The sequence below is a fragment of the Jatropha curcas genome, chromosome 3, assembly GCF_041381405.1.
Source record: "Jatropha curcas cultivar XTBG-Jc1 chromosome 3, XTBG_Jcur_1.0, whole genome shotgun sequence".
Lineage (NCBI taxonomy): Eukaryota > Viridiplantae > Streptophyta > Magnoliopsida > Malpighiales > Euphorbiaceae > Jatropha > Jatropha curcas.
The window spans coordinates 2,285,635-2,299,843 of NC_143153.1; the positions used below are offsets into that span (position 1 = coordinate 2,285,635).

A 14,209-nucleotide genomic window follows, 5' to 3' on the forward strand; every position below is an offset into this window, starting at 1 on the left:
GATTTATTTTTCTGGCAATTTGAAATACAAAATGGATTGTTAGTTGCTTGTGATTAGAGACTTCAGATCTTCAAATTCGGGTAAATTTATTTTACCAATGGAACTTGGTAGTGCGATCTGTTCTTCCATTAAATTTTATTATATTAAATTTTTTTGCAGATATCAATTGTAACAAGTTTCTAAAAAAATAATATTCAGAGCAATATTGCGGAAGATTTCTTTTGTTGTCTTGTTTGAAAATAGACTCGTTTTTTACGCGGAAGATTAATCTTTTTTACAAAGATAAAAAATATTTCCAAACAGAAGATTTTAATTTTCTATATTTATATTTCTTATTTCTGTTGGGATATTATTATGATGTATTTGACTTATATTCATTATTAATGAATTATTGAGTTTTTTTTTAAGAAAAAAATCAGCAATATAAATTTTTATTTTGAAAAAGGATTGGAGCTTTATTAATTAATTAGTCAGTAACACACTAAGCAGTAACTTTTATACCAATCCCAAAGGTGAAAGCTATAGTATATAAATAAACTTTTTGTAGAAGTGAATGAGTAAATTTATTTGCTTGCCTTGAGTCCAAGCAACAGAAATATCAAAAAATTGACTAACTAATAATTTGCATTCATTTATAAGATTTTCTTTATACGGTGCGTTTCACGTTGCTATTGTTCGTTGGTTACTCTTTTTTATACTCATTTATTTTTTATTTTAATATTAAATATTGATTATAATTTTCATATAATATTATTTAAATTGTATATATTATTAAAGCATGAATTCACATTGAAAATAAGGTAAACACAGTGTCCCCATATTAACGGTTAAATAAATATTATTTTTTATATAAAGTTAATGAATAATTGATGTAATCAAAATATAATAAAATTTAAAAATCATATTTAATGATATCTATTTATTAATATATAATATCTATATCAATATTTCATGGTATATAATGAATATGGTTAAATTTTCAAAAGTCATCATACTTGCATTTCTTTTTTTTTTTTTTTTTTTTTTGAAAATTGCATTTTCTTTTATTTGTATAATCAAAGAAGGTTGAAAAATGACAAAACACATGGCAAATAACAAAATAAGTTAATGTATAATATCAAACTGTAAAAAAAAAAAAATACATATTCATATATTTAATAAATCAAATTCAAAAAGAGCAAAGTTTAAAAAAATTTCAAGCCCTTCATTACCTATATATATTTATTCAAAAAATTAATTATTAAAAGAACACATCCAAGCAAATGGCAGAAAAAAAAAAAAAAAACATATATTTATTTATTTATTTTTTTAAAATTCTCAAACTACAAGAACACTAGCTATCAAAATAAATAAGGAAACCAAAACCAAATTCCACTTTCCAATATTAGAATAAGCAATACACATGCATCCAGACTTTTCACTTGGCGCAGTAGGAGGCGCCGCAAGCTCCAGAACTCCCTTAGAGTTCATATTAGCATCGTCCATTGCATGTATCTGCGGAAAACCATTACTAACAGCTCCTCCCACCTGCCAAACCTGATTCACCCTCCCCGCACTTGTCACCACCTTCACCGTCGCAAATATCGTAAAATTTTCGCCGTCAGATTCCGCGCTCAAATCCCACACATCAAACGATAGCTTTGACACTACAGGCGGATTGAAGCTACTAATGTTGTAAGTGTTGACGGTAACTGAATCTGAACCGTCGGATTTGAATGCTATCAGAGCCTGAGATCCAATCATACATTCCTCTGTCGGATTAATCGCCCACGAGACCCAGCCTTCTGGTTTGGGCGGAGTGGCGATGAAGGCGATGGAAAGAGAGGAATTGGAAGAATTGTAAGTGAAGTGTAGAAAGGAATTTAGTACAGGAAGATCGGTGCAATTTGAAAATACAATGTTTTTTCTAAATTTTTGTGAAGTGCATTTGAGCGAATTTGAAGGAGAGATTAACAGAGCTATACATAACCAAAAGGCAATCAACAGAAACTGAAATTTGAAGCTATTAGAAGCAGCCATTGCTTGTATTGCAATGGAGAAGGAAAAGGAATGTGTTTTTATGAAGGAAGAAAGCTTGTGGAAATCTCGTAGAAAAGACTATTGGCATTGCCATCATCGAGGAACTGAGAGACATAAGTTGCCAAACAGGTTCGATATTTTCAATTTCAGCATTGTATGATTCTGATTTTGTTATTTTTCGAATTGATTTATAAAAAATATAGAAATTTATTGTCGGCCTAAGATGCTACAGCTAACTGCTGACATTTACCGGTCCATAATCGTAAGTTTCAAACTATAGCTTGGCCCAGTGAATCGGTCCCGTTTGGAATAAAGAATTCTGGCTCCAAGGCCCAAATTGAAGGCGAGCGAGGTCTCTTTTGCCATGATGCCAAAGCCTAAAGTTACATACCAATAAACTAAGGCTGCAAATTCTAAGTTGTTAACCTTCCTATTGGTCTTATTTGCTTGTCCACCACTTCCCAACCTCAATATTATCGACGAGTACCTTTCTTTATAGATTACAATATATGGTGAATTTATCGAACAATAACTAATTTTATATCATATGCCTACACTTGGCATAATCAGCTTTTAAAATTAAATCAGGTGGGGGTGGAAATAATGCTACCCCATGTGGCAAAAACAACTTCTCTTCCACAACAAAATGATTAAATAAATAAATAAAGGAGAAAAGTATTTTACACCAACTCACACCCATTTGCTTATGCAGATGTCTTATTCTTTTTCTTCTTTTTTGGCATATGTCTTCTTTTGGTGACTACAAAAAGGCCTCTCTTCTAAACATGCATATTAAATTGTTAAATTCAATTGTATGTGTCTACGACTGTGTCTCTTGTGCATTAACTTATGCTCCTTAATGTAACCCATCTCCATAGTCCCAACATTCTTCTAGATTCTATTGTGAAGTTATAGATCCTAAGGACCCAAGTTCCATTTTTTAACACCTTTTTAAAAATCTTTTAGATTAAATATTAAATTTGTTTGTTTTTAATAAGATCAACAGCAAATCAATCATGTTGAGTTGAAAGAGTAAACAAGTATGTGCATTCTCATTGTATTTGTAGCCCATTTTATTCATCTTTAAGCCGAAAGTACCTCAAATATAGAACCCCCTTTTACATGGCTAAACAAATCTTGAAATACCAAGAACTACTCTCCTTTATCATCAATCTTATTTTTATGATCACTACAGCCCCATGTTTTGTTTCTTCACAAACTTCTAATAATAATTGCATTCTTGATATTAAACTCTCTTCAACTATAGAAACCTCAAATTGTGAACCAAACAACAACTGGGGTGGCTTAATCAACAACAGTTGTTGTGGAGCTGTTTTTGATGAGTATTTGTATGCATTGGGGAAAAGAGCCAATAAAACTGGCCAAATTTACTTAAATTCTACAGAACAGGAGAATTGCTTAATTTCAATGAAGCCTATTTATAACGATGTTTTGGGCTGTGGCATTGAGAACCAAACTGGTGGAGGTGGTGATGGTGGCTGCTCTAGCTATACCAAGGCAGATGTTGATAATATGCTTAGAAATAGAGTGAATAATTTAGAAAAAGATTGTGCATTTTCGGGTTTAGATAACAAAAGGGATGACTTGCAGAATTGCAATGCTTGTTTGAGAAGATGGGAGGAGATTGGTGAATCATCAAACTTCAATTCTGATCCCAACACTTGTAGATTTGCTATTCTCGTAGCATTAACCAGCAACTTCATTGATGATAGAAAAAGGGTTCAAGCAATTTATGATTGTCTTTCTTCATGTAATTATAATATGTTTTAGACATTTGCATTTTTCCTTTTTCGGATTTTGATTCACTTTTTTGTTTTAGATCTGAATAGTTTCTTTCTCCCAGGGAATATACACGCGGGCATGGATAGGAATGGTGACACCAGGCAAAAGTCAAGTGAGTTTCGCTGATAAAGGCTACTGCTTTCCCCATTTGATTTATATGAGTATTTAATTATAATATATTTGAATTTCTTAATTATAACAGGAAATTTGATTTTACTCATTGGATTAGTGGGACTTTTGGCAATAGTAGTTATTGCAGTATCAGTATGGATCTTTTATAGAAGAAAGGCTCAAGAAAAACTGTTAACTGGAAATGGTACTTATTGCTGATTAATATTTAATTATCGATTACAGTTATGTATAGCTTAATTGCTCAAAATTTTTCCCCCCATTTTACTGGATAGGATCATATGAGTCATATTCTGAGAAGTCAGATGATCTGAAGTTATCACCTAAAGAAATTTACTTGGCAACAGACTACCTCAGTGAAAAAAACTTCATAGGGCAAGGCATAGCAGGTAAGAAGCTTGAAATTCACATTTACGAATCTCTTCATTGAGCACAAACGAGCAGCCTGTATGATGAATTTGGGAATTCCTTATACCAGAAAATTTGATTTTATAGCATTGCACAGGAAAAGTGTACAAAGGGATACTGCATAATGGGCAACATGTTGCAGTGAAGCACATACTCAATGACGGCCATGTAGAGACATTTGTTCGTGAAGTTACCAGCCTGTCTCATATCAGACATCCTAACCTTGTAGCTTTGGTTGGCTTTTGCGAGTACAAAGATGAATATTTTTTAGTCTATGAGCTTTGCAGCAATGGTAATCTATCAGAGTGGTTATATGGTAGGTACTTTTCATTTCCCACTCTTGCGCAGTTGCAATATTTTCCTTATTATTTATGGAGAATTGACAAATTCGAAAAACAATAGGTAAAAATAGAGTTCTTTCCTGGATTCAACGGCTTGAGATTGCAATTGATAGTGCTAGAGGTGTTTGGTTTCTGCATAGTTATCCAGAAGGCTGTATTGTTCACCGCGATATCAAGGTATGTCCATTCATTGTAGAAGTCTCCTGTCAATATTTCTTTTTCTTTGATTTTATTATCATATTTGTTGTCTTGGCAGCCCACCAACATTCTTATCAATGCCGAATTTCAAGCAAAACTTGCAGACTTCGGATTATCCAAAGTTATGGATTTAGGTCAATCTTATGTGAGTTCTGAAGTTAGAGGTACATTTGGTTATGTTGATCCTGAATACCGAAGAAATCACCGTGTAAATGCAAAGGGCGATGTTTACAGCTTTGGGATCGTGCTGCTACAACTAATTTCAGGGCAAAGAGTGATCAATCTGAATTGTAATAGACCAATGCAACTAAACAAAATGGTAAATAGGCAAAATCTCCTTCCTATATCACCAGAAGTAGAACTTTTAACACTTCTGATTCTCTGCTGATGTTGCATACCTCAATTTCTCAGGCAAAATTTCTTTCAAGAGGTGGCAATATAACAGAATTTGCTGATCCTAAGCTTAATGGAGAGTTCTCAGTTGAAGCATTCGATCTGGTACTCAAATTAGCCTTGTCATGTACAGGCACTAAGCAAGAAAGGCCATCAATGGAGCAAGTGGTACTAAGAGTAGAGAAAGCACTTCATATCTCTATGAGAATGAAATCAATCACATATGGTTGAGCAACAAAAAATGGAAGATAACATCGCATTTTTATTGCATCTTCTGATGAATGATTTTTACAACAAAGTAATACAGTATTTATTGTTACGAATCAGGAAATTAAAAAAAAAAAAGGATCATATGTTTGTACAAAGCTTCATAATAAAAAACGGAAGCCAATGAAAATATTAGCTCTTGAAAAAACTGAGCTAACATCCTAAAACCAAACACAAAAGCAAGCAAGAAGTCATCTACCCACAATTATGTGTATTTACGTGGAGAGAGATTCCTGCAAGAAAAAAACAAAAAAGGAATAATGCGTGGAATGCCCTGAAAAATTTGGGTTACCACACATGAATAAATTGTTCTCGAGGGAGAACTGGTTTTCTTGAGCTAGAGGAGCTCCTCTCATAGAATTCCTGGAGAATCCTAATGAGGGAACTTGCTTTCTTGCTTGCTCGAGAAGTGCCTTCACTCAATTGAAAATATAATGATCTCATAACAGAAGAGCTCTTGACCAAAAAAGCAACCACATCAGCACCACCGTTGATGGATGAAGCAAGCAACAAACTCACACATTGCTCTTTTGTTGCCCTTGAAGTTGAGGAATCCAAAATCTTCAAAATTTGAGGTAAGGCACCAGATTGCAGAATGGCTTTAGCCCCATCAGTTTTCTCTGCTAGACTAGCTAAAACTGCTAAAGAATCCGTAACCAGCACTTCTCTTTCACAACATTTCAAAAGAGTAAGAAGCAAAGGAACTGCTCCAGCTGCAATAACCCTAAGATGATTCTCAGAATGTGTAAGCAATCCATAAATAGCAACCAATGCATTCTTTTTAGCGCGATCATTTCCTTCACTGATTAACTGTACTAAAGCCGGTATAGCTTCAGTACTCTCCCCAATTAATTTCCTATACTCCTCTATCGAAGCAAGATAAAACAATGTAGCAGCAGCATGTTGCCTAGAATCCATACCTAACCCTTTCTTTAAAACATATACAATCAACTCTAATCCCTCAGTCTCAACAATCAAAGCTTTACTTTTCGGATGCTTTGAAAGATTCAATAAACCTGCCATAGCATTTTCTTGACACAAACAATCTTCAGACAATAACAACTTCAATAAAGATGAGATCACACCAGTTTCAACCAAGCAAGACCTATTAAAAATGCTTGCTTTACTAAGAAGCCGAATCTCATAACATGCTTTACTCTTCTCTTTACTATCTCCATTTTCGAGCCTATCAGCAAGAATCTTAGCTACCATTTTCATAGCTTCTTGTGCTGCAAGACTTCCTGCAAGAACCGTTCTTGTAATGTCACGGTTCTTGCGATTAGATTCAACAGATTGGATCCCATTTTGGATACAATAAGTTTGAATCAGCCCTTTAAGCAATAAATTAGGGGTTAACTCTACGGTTTCAAGTCTCTTACCTGTTTTAGGACATGTATGGTTTCCTGACCTGAACCACTTCAATATTGAAGATCGATCATAAGTATGCCCTGTCTCTATCGTGACTGGATCTTTCATGATCTCAAGCGATATTGGGCATTTCAAATCATCACTGTTGAGGTAGTTAAGTAATTCGCCGCTGCATTTACTATCTTGACTTTGTAGGGTTATTTTGGAATCGATGGAATTGAAAAATAAACATCTTGCATAGCACATGAAACCCATTAAACTACTTAAGAACTCCAATTCTCTTCTCTTCTCTGGATTTGAATACTCGAATTCAATCTCTGAATCCAAGAACTTGACCTCTTTATCGCAATCACTCCATTTTTCGACCCCAATGTAATCCAGAACCCGTTTTATGTCGTTCTTGTCAGGAACGAGACCGTTTTCGAACTGATTCAAGATCAAGAATACATCATTCGTTACCCGTTTATCATCCGGGTCAACTTCAAATCCTGATTTGCGCGCTTGCTTTGCTACTAACTCTATCAACTCCTTTACTTCTCCAGGTAAATCAAGCGACTCAAATGGCAACACATCCAGACCCGCAGCGATGGACCGTATAAGTACCCAAAATTGGTTCGCCACTCGCTCCGATTTCATTAACATCCATAAACGAGCACCTTCCTTGGTGCAATCTTCCAGTAAGAAACGAACCTTCTGTAACGTCAAATGGATTTCCGACAAGCTGAGAACGATCGATTCTGATATATTGAAACCAAAAGCGATCCGGATTTCCTCCAGGAAGACGAGAACGTTGCTGACTTGGCGAAACATTTCACGCGCGTTTCGTGCATTGGTAGAGAACGATTTGGACTTGTACTCGCAAATGTCGAGTGCTAGATTGGTTAATGAGGAAAGCAGTGTTGTTAGGTCTATACCATCGCAGGGATGCACGGCCGGGAACGTAAGAATCCGGCGACCCGACCCATTATAACTTCGGATCATCGAACAAATAAAGAAGACAGATGGAAAGTTGGGTTTTGGGAGTTCGTTCGTATTTGGATTTTGTTTTTGTTGGTTTTGAATTTGTCAATGGCGGTTGGTTCGTATATATAGGTATTGGATCTTGGATCTAGCGATGGACGCGTGTCAGCAGATTATGTGATGTTGACGCACCGAACGGTGATCTAAGTAGACACGTGTAGATAAACAGATGGGATGTAGGGGATATGCACAGGGCGGGTTCGTAGAGAGTTTCGAATTTCGTAATTGGATTGGATCAGAGTGTGACACGTGGCCAAGAATTATGGGAAGATCTCGTGAAAGTGAAGGTACGTGAAGAAAGGTTGCCGACATATAGGGAGAGAGAGATCAATCATAGAGTTATGGGAAGGAAGCTACCTATATTTATTTCTTTATTTTTAGGTCCGTTAATTATTTTATTATTAAATATTAATTATTTAGAATGGATTATTGAATATTTGATAAACTATTATTGATGTTAAATCTTTTTTTTTTTTGAAAAAAAAAAAATTCTAATTGTGCATGTATGTTCATATGATGATTAGATAATCCTTCTTTAAAAAACAAAAAAAATAAAAAGAAAATGTAAATCTCGATGACTTTTGGTTTTGGTTTAATTTTTTTATATTATAATTACATTTTTTAAACAGTTCCAAATAATATTATTAAAAATAATAATATATTTTGATCAGAAACTAATACATGAAAATGCCAAATACACCCACATCAGCAATGCTTGAGGAAATTAGCTATAACTGTCGTATAAGCTAATGTCATTCATAATCCAATATACCAAGCTGGTTAAGATTAGCGATCTCAACCGCTATATATTCCAAACGTAATTTAATTTTTGTTGTTTTGTCTTGCAAATTGCAAATTGCTGTTGAAATAGAAGGTCAAAAATGGACAAATAGTAGGGAAAATTGCAGCCATAACTCGGATGATCATAGCTACGTACAAAGGCCTTTTTAATGCAATCTCTATCATTTAAATTTTATTTGTTAATTGTCAAATCCTAAGCATATAAAGTGCCAGCTAATATGGTTCTGGCGAATCATTTTGACACCATTAAAGAAATTAGATATGTCTAAATTAAAATATAAATGTCTAATCAATTTCATGTAACATTTCTCTCATTTGTCCAATCAATTAGATGATGTATTGATTATTTGATTTGAAACTATATTATTGTATATGTTTACATTTATGTATTAATTAACAATAAAATCCAAGTTTAATCCCTTCTTAATAGTTTGAAAATAAAGTCTTTCTTATTGTCAAACTATCATTTTAAAAATTTCAAATTATTCGAAACTAGGTTTTAAATTTAATGATAGGATTTTAAGTTTTTAACTAAAGAAAGTAAATTTTTTTTTTTTTTGAAAATAGAAAGTAATAATTTTTAATTGGAGGGTTTACTTTTGCTTAAGGCATTCGAAATCATGCAATCCATTTTTAGTGATTCTTATAGCTGAAAGAGAAAGAAAAGGAGGTGGTAAATAAAATGTCCAATTAAATAAAAGGACTTAAGAAAATGACATAAGGGAATAGAAATGTCAATACTGCCTGCCCGTCTTGCGTGTGAAACTTTATACCCATTACAAGCGAAGAACAAAATGTCCTTGTTTTGGCCCATCAGGGGATTTTTTGGACCATTCCTCGTAAAAATGGAAATATCCAATTGTCCTTTGTATAGATGAGAAATCCCATCACATTTTTATGTAAAATGACTCCATAAGCTGCTAATTTAATACTTAATGTGTATTTTTCTAATGTACAAACAGCTAACAGTTACCGTAAAATTAATTGTTTTGGTAAGTGTTAATTGTTTGAATAGTTTTTCATAAATGTTAAAACGTTCCGTGAGTTAAACTTTTTACAAAACGTTATTTTAACCTCTAAGAGCTTGTTCAAACGCTGTGTTATTGAATAATTTTTTAAGTATCGTTCTACTTAAAAAGTTAGTGTCGAATATAGCCTAAATGCTATTGAAATAGATAACAACTATAAAAATAACTAATTTTGTCGATCTAACCCTGTAAAAAATAGAAAGAATAATATGGAAATTAACTTTTAAAAGAGAATTTATTATATACAAATGGAAAAACCTTTTATGAAAATGTCCAAATCATGGTCCTAACTTTAATGCAGCCCCATGAGCTCTGCTATAAGTCCTAAAGCCATCACCATATGACCACTGCATAATTGTCTTTAAGATCCAAAACAACCACCAACAGGAGATACTAGGAAGAGGCAGCCAGCTAGTTAACAACTAAGCAAAGATTGTGCACTATTTCTACCATTATATATAACCAATCTGACCAATACATTTCCCCCATCAAATCCTAGTAGAAAGATGTCACCTTTGCCAGAAAGCACCCATTTGGGTCTTCTTTTACTCTTGTGCTTGACATTAGGAGTTTCTTCACACAGCAGGCATCATATGCAATACACACCTCCTAATGTTACTCACTTCACTGATCTCTTCTCCCATGTTTCAGTTAGTCAAGGGTTCTCCACATTTTTTGGAGGTTCAAATGTTAAGTTGCTCAATAATGGGTCGTATGCAAATCTTGCTCTTGATAAATCTTCAGGTAGAAAATGAGGTTTGGAAAGTTTAGAAGTTTATGTTTCCTTGAGTTCATTCTGATATATTCTTTCTGGGTTTTTATTTCTCAGGTTCTGGTTTGGCCTCAAAGAACAAATATTATTATGGGTTTTTTAGTGCTGCAATAAAGTTGCCTGCTGGTCAATCCTCTGGAGTTGTTGTAGCCTTCTATGTAAGCTCTTTCTATGTATTTAAGCTTGCATATCAATGGCTTCTTTGATTTAGATGTGAGCTTTAATGGAAAAATTTTGCAGATGTCTAATGCAGATACAAACCCTCACAACCATGATGAGATTGACATTGAACTTCTTGGTCATGACAAGAGAAACAATTGGGTCCTCCAAACAAACATCTATGCAAATGGAAGTGTAAGCACAGGAAGAGAAGAGAAATTCTATTTCTGGTTTGATCCAACAGAAGACTACCACCATTACAGCATCATCTGGAACAATCACCATATAGTGTAAGCTACTAATTAATCCAATCAAAATTGGAACTTTCTTTATTTTTTCTGCTAAGTTAAGGCTCTAAACTTGCAACATAAAAATCCTGGAAATAACTGCAGATTTACTGAAACCCACAATTGAGTTTTTTAGTTTCTTTCATTTAAAAAATGAAAAAAGATGGTTCTTTTTATTGTCTTTTGCCAAAAATCAGGCTAAATTAACCCAAAATTTGAATTTTTTATCTTAAATTTATCCTAAATTTAATCTTAGATCTAATTAGACATCTTAAAAACATCTAAGGTTCAAATTAAGTATTTATCCTGTATTAATGAAACTATAATAATTTGCAGGTTTCTGGTGGACAATGTACCAGTAAGAGAGTTTGTCCACAACAATGCCTATCCATCCATATACCCATCAAAGCCAATGTCACTATATGCAACAATTTGGGATGGTTCACAATGGGCAACTCATGGAGGAAAATACCCAGTTAATTATCAATATGCACCATTTGTTGTTTCATTTGCAGAAATGGAAATGACTGGTTGCTTATACACTCCATCACCTTCATGTTCTAAGACTGGCACTTCAAGTTTAGACCCTGTAGATGGGCAAGAATTTGCTGCTTTATCAAAAGATCAAAATGTGGCAATGGATTGGGCAAGAAGGAAGCTCATGTTCTACTCTTACTGTAATGACAAACCTAGATTCAAGGTCATGCCACCTGAGTGCAAATAAATGCTATTTAAAACTTCATTTCTAAATTTTTTAAAAATTTTACTACTATTATTTTTTTACCTGATTATATGGAAACTAAATACAGAACAGAGCATCTTTGCAGAAAGCAGATTCAACAGTACCAGAGATAAAATGGAACCTTAATTTAAAAAAAAAAATATATATTATGTGGTTAGAGTTGGAGATTTGGGAATCTATTGATTGAAATGGAGAGATGTAATTACTGATTAAGTTATATTTTTATTCAAATGGAATTAAGTTGTTTATTTGATGCTTCTTCCATTGTGTTAATAAGTTATTTTAATTTTGTATATTTAACTATTTCTTTCAAAGTCCCTCAGTTATACTCCTTATGTCCTTTTAAAAGAGTGTCTGATTGGCAAATGAGAAGGTAAACTTTAAGGGCAATTCTCCAAGTTGTACATCAAGAAGTGTAAACTATGCTCAGCAGAGATAGATAGCTTCAACTTCAATGAGCAGAAATATGTAGATAGACAGCTGTAATATGAGGGATGCAATGAAACAAGGTGAGCAGAGACAGCTGAAAATTGAAATAATGGCCATTAATGCATTAATGAAGTAGTACAATGCACATTCCACAGCCATCAACTTATAAACTACCTGGATTTTCATTTACCTGGCATTGGCAAGTGGCTTCTGCCATGTTTACTGCTCTATTTTACGGTTTTTAAGCCGAAATTCGGGAGCAATTAATTCTCTTAAATTATAATAAAATAAAGAGTAATTTGATCAAATATGATAACATGGTAATATATGGATATCAATAGATTATATTTGAATGAGGGTCCTATTGGTAATTTGGCATAAGCCCAAGGACCTATTTGTGATATGACATTCAATGAGATATAGTCACTAAATGTTACAATTAATTGCAAATCTTTTTTCCTGATATCTCACTCTATCTTTGAATATTTAAAGGTGTCTTCTAAACTCACCATCATTGATCCAAGTCTCTATTCTTCTAACTCACTAATTTCGACTCTTAAGCCATCAATTTCCTAGTCTCCTAACTCTCCCGCGTTAAAATATTCACTCACTTCTAATTTTCAATTTTAAATTAATTTTAAAAAATATTTTAAAATCAAATTACATATTTTAAGTTGAATATACTACATATGTAAAATTTATTTGCAAACGAACTTATATTTTATTTATAAATGAATATGACATCTCGAAAATAAAACTGCAAATGAACTTATAGTTTATTTATAAATGAATAAGACAACTTGAAAATAAAAAGAAGTCAAATTTGTGGATAAAAAGAATATATCACTAAATTTTATTTATTTATTCTTGAATATCGAGAAAGGCAAAACTCGATTATTAGATATGCATTTATAATTAGATTATAACTACTAACAGCAAAATTATTCAATTTATTTTCAAAACCATGATGCAAGCATAATCTTTGCTTGATGGTTATTTTCAATTTATTTAATTTATTTACAATTTATTTATTAGATATACGCTGTTTCTTTGCCCATCGGTAACTCTGGTTTGGGCTTTTGATGGTTATGATTTTTCTGCGGCACCTGTGTCTTCTTTTGGAGAGTTCTTGGTCCATGTGCTTTCAACTTTACCAGCATCTCGGATTCCAAGCTTTGCTATGCTTTTGTATCAGATATGGTTCGCAAGGAACAAGTTAGTTTGGCAGCAACAGATTGCTTCACCATACTCTGTGGTTACTGCAGCTGCTTGTGGTTTACGAGACTGGCTTTCGCACCAGGTTCGGAGTTCTAGTCGTCACACCGTGTTGGGCCAGATATTGCCCCGATGGATTGCACCGCCGGAAGGAGCTGTCAAGTGCAACGTTGATGCGACCATTTATACCCTTGATAATAAATTCTCTTATGGTGCAGTCATTAGAGATCATAGAGGGAGTTTTATCAAGGCAGTTTCAGGTTATAGTTCTGGTTTATGTTCCCCAAGAGTAGCTGAAACTATTGCTATGAGAGAAGTACTTTCTTGGCTACGCTCTCTCCATTTGGGACTAACAATTATAGAAACAGACTGTCTCCAGCTTGTTAATGCAGTTCAGGGGGGCAGTCTTGATTATTCTGATTGGAGCCTGGTTCTTGGAGACATTAAACACTTCATTTCTCAATCAAGTGATATTTCTATAGCTTGGGTAAAGAGACATGCAAATCAACCTGCTCACTCTCTGGCACGAGCAGCTTGTTATTTTGCTAGTTTCTGTGTGTGGGACATGATCCCTGATTTTATTCAATATCGTCATTTCTGATTCTTCTTAATGAACTTAAGCTCTTCTTCCTCCAAAAAAAAAAAATAAAAGGATCTTTGCTTCATTTTAAAGAAGATTTCTCAGTGAACCTTTTTTGACTCCTTTATTAGTTAATTTTGACGCCCAAACAAACTCTATGCCAAACCTAAGTTTGCCCGACTTCTTATTGAAGCCCGTCACATGAGACCAAACCCCCACGGCCCACCTCAACCTAAATTGGCCCAATTTA

The 14,209-nt window shown here is 33.8% G+C and overlaps 5 protein-coding genes across 5 annotated transcripts; 3 read left to right on the plus strand and 2 right to left on the minus strand.

Annotated features, from left to right (window-relative positions):
• Positions 1–1,273: 1,273 nt before the first annotated feature.
• On the minus strand, positions 1,274–2,156 carry LOC105644963 (auxin-induced in root cultures protein 12). The gene has a single exon (XM_012230470.4). The coding sequence runs from the start codon at positions 2,017–2,019 to the stop codon at positions 1,318–1,320; it is 702 nt and encodes a 233-aa protein (XP_012085860.1). The 5' UTR covers positions 2,020–2,156; the 3' UTR covers positions 1,274–1,317.
• Positions 2,157–2,955: 799 nt separating this feature from the next.
• LOC105644962 (putative leucine-rich repeat receptor-like serine/threonine-protein kinase At2g19230) lies at positions 2,956–5,595 on the plus strand. The gene is made up of 8 exons (XM_012230469.4): positions 2,956–3,790; positions 3,884–3,934; positions 4,025–4,138; positions 4,227–4,340; positions 4,457–4,675; positions 4,762–4,877; positions 4,957–5,217; positions 5,310–5,595. The coding sequence occupies exons 1-8, from the start codon at positions 3,142–3,144 to the stop codon at positions 5,520–5,522; spliced, it is 1,737 nt and encodes a 578-aa protein (XP_012085859.1). The 5' UTR covers positions 2,956–3,141; the 3' UTR covers positions 5,523–5,595.
• Positions 5,534–7,970, minus strand: PUB19 (ARM repeat superfamily protein). The gene has a single exon (XM_012229961.3). The coding sequence runs from the start codon at positions 7,905–7,907 to the stop codon at positions 5,847–5,849; it is 2,061 nt and encodes a 686-aa protein (XP_012085351.1). The 5' UTR covers positions 7,908–7,970; the 3' UTR covers positions 5,534–5,846.
• A 2,161-nt stretch (positions 7,971–10,131) lies between these two features.
• On the plus strand, positions 10,132–11,993 carry XTH33 (xyloglucan:xyloglucosyl transferase 33). The gene is made up of 4 exons (XM_012229959.4): positions 10,132–10,519; positions 10,605–10,705; positions 10,788–10,996; positions 11,330–11,993. The coding sequence occupies exons 1-4, from the start codon at positions 10,282–10,284 to the stop codon at positions 11,715–11,717; spliced, it is 936 nt and encodes a 311-aa protein (XP_012085349.1). The 5' UTR covers positions 10,132–10,281; the 3' UTR covers positions 11,718–11,993.
• Positions 11,994–12,222: 229 nt separating this feature from the next.
• LOC105644961 (uncharacterized) lies at positions 12,223–13,980 on the plus strand. The gene is made up of 2 exons (XM_012230468.1): positions 12,223–12,296; positions 13,200–13,980. The coding sequence occupies exons 1-2, from the start codon at positions 12,223–12,225 to the stop codon at positions 13,978–13,980; spliced, it is 855 nt and encodes a 284-aa protein (XP_012085858.1).
• The last annotated feature ends 229 nt before the right edge of the window (positions 13,981–14,209 follow it).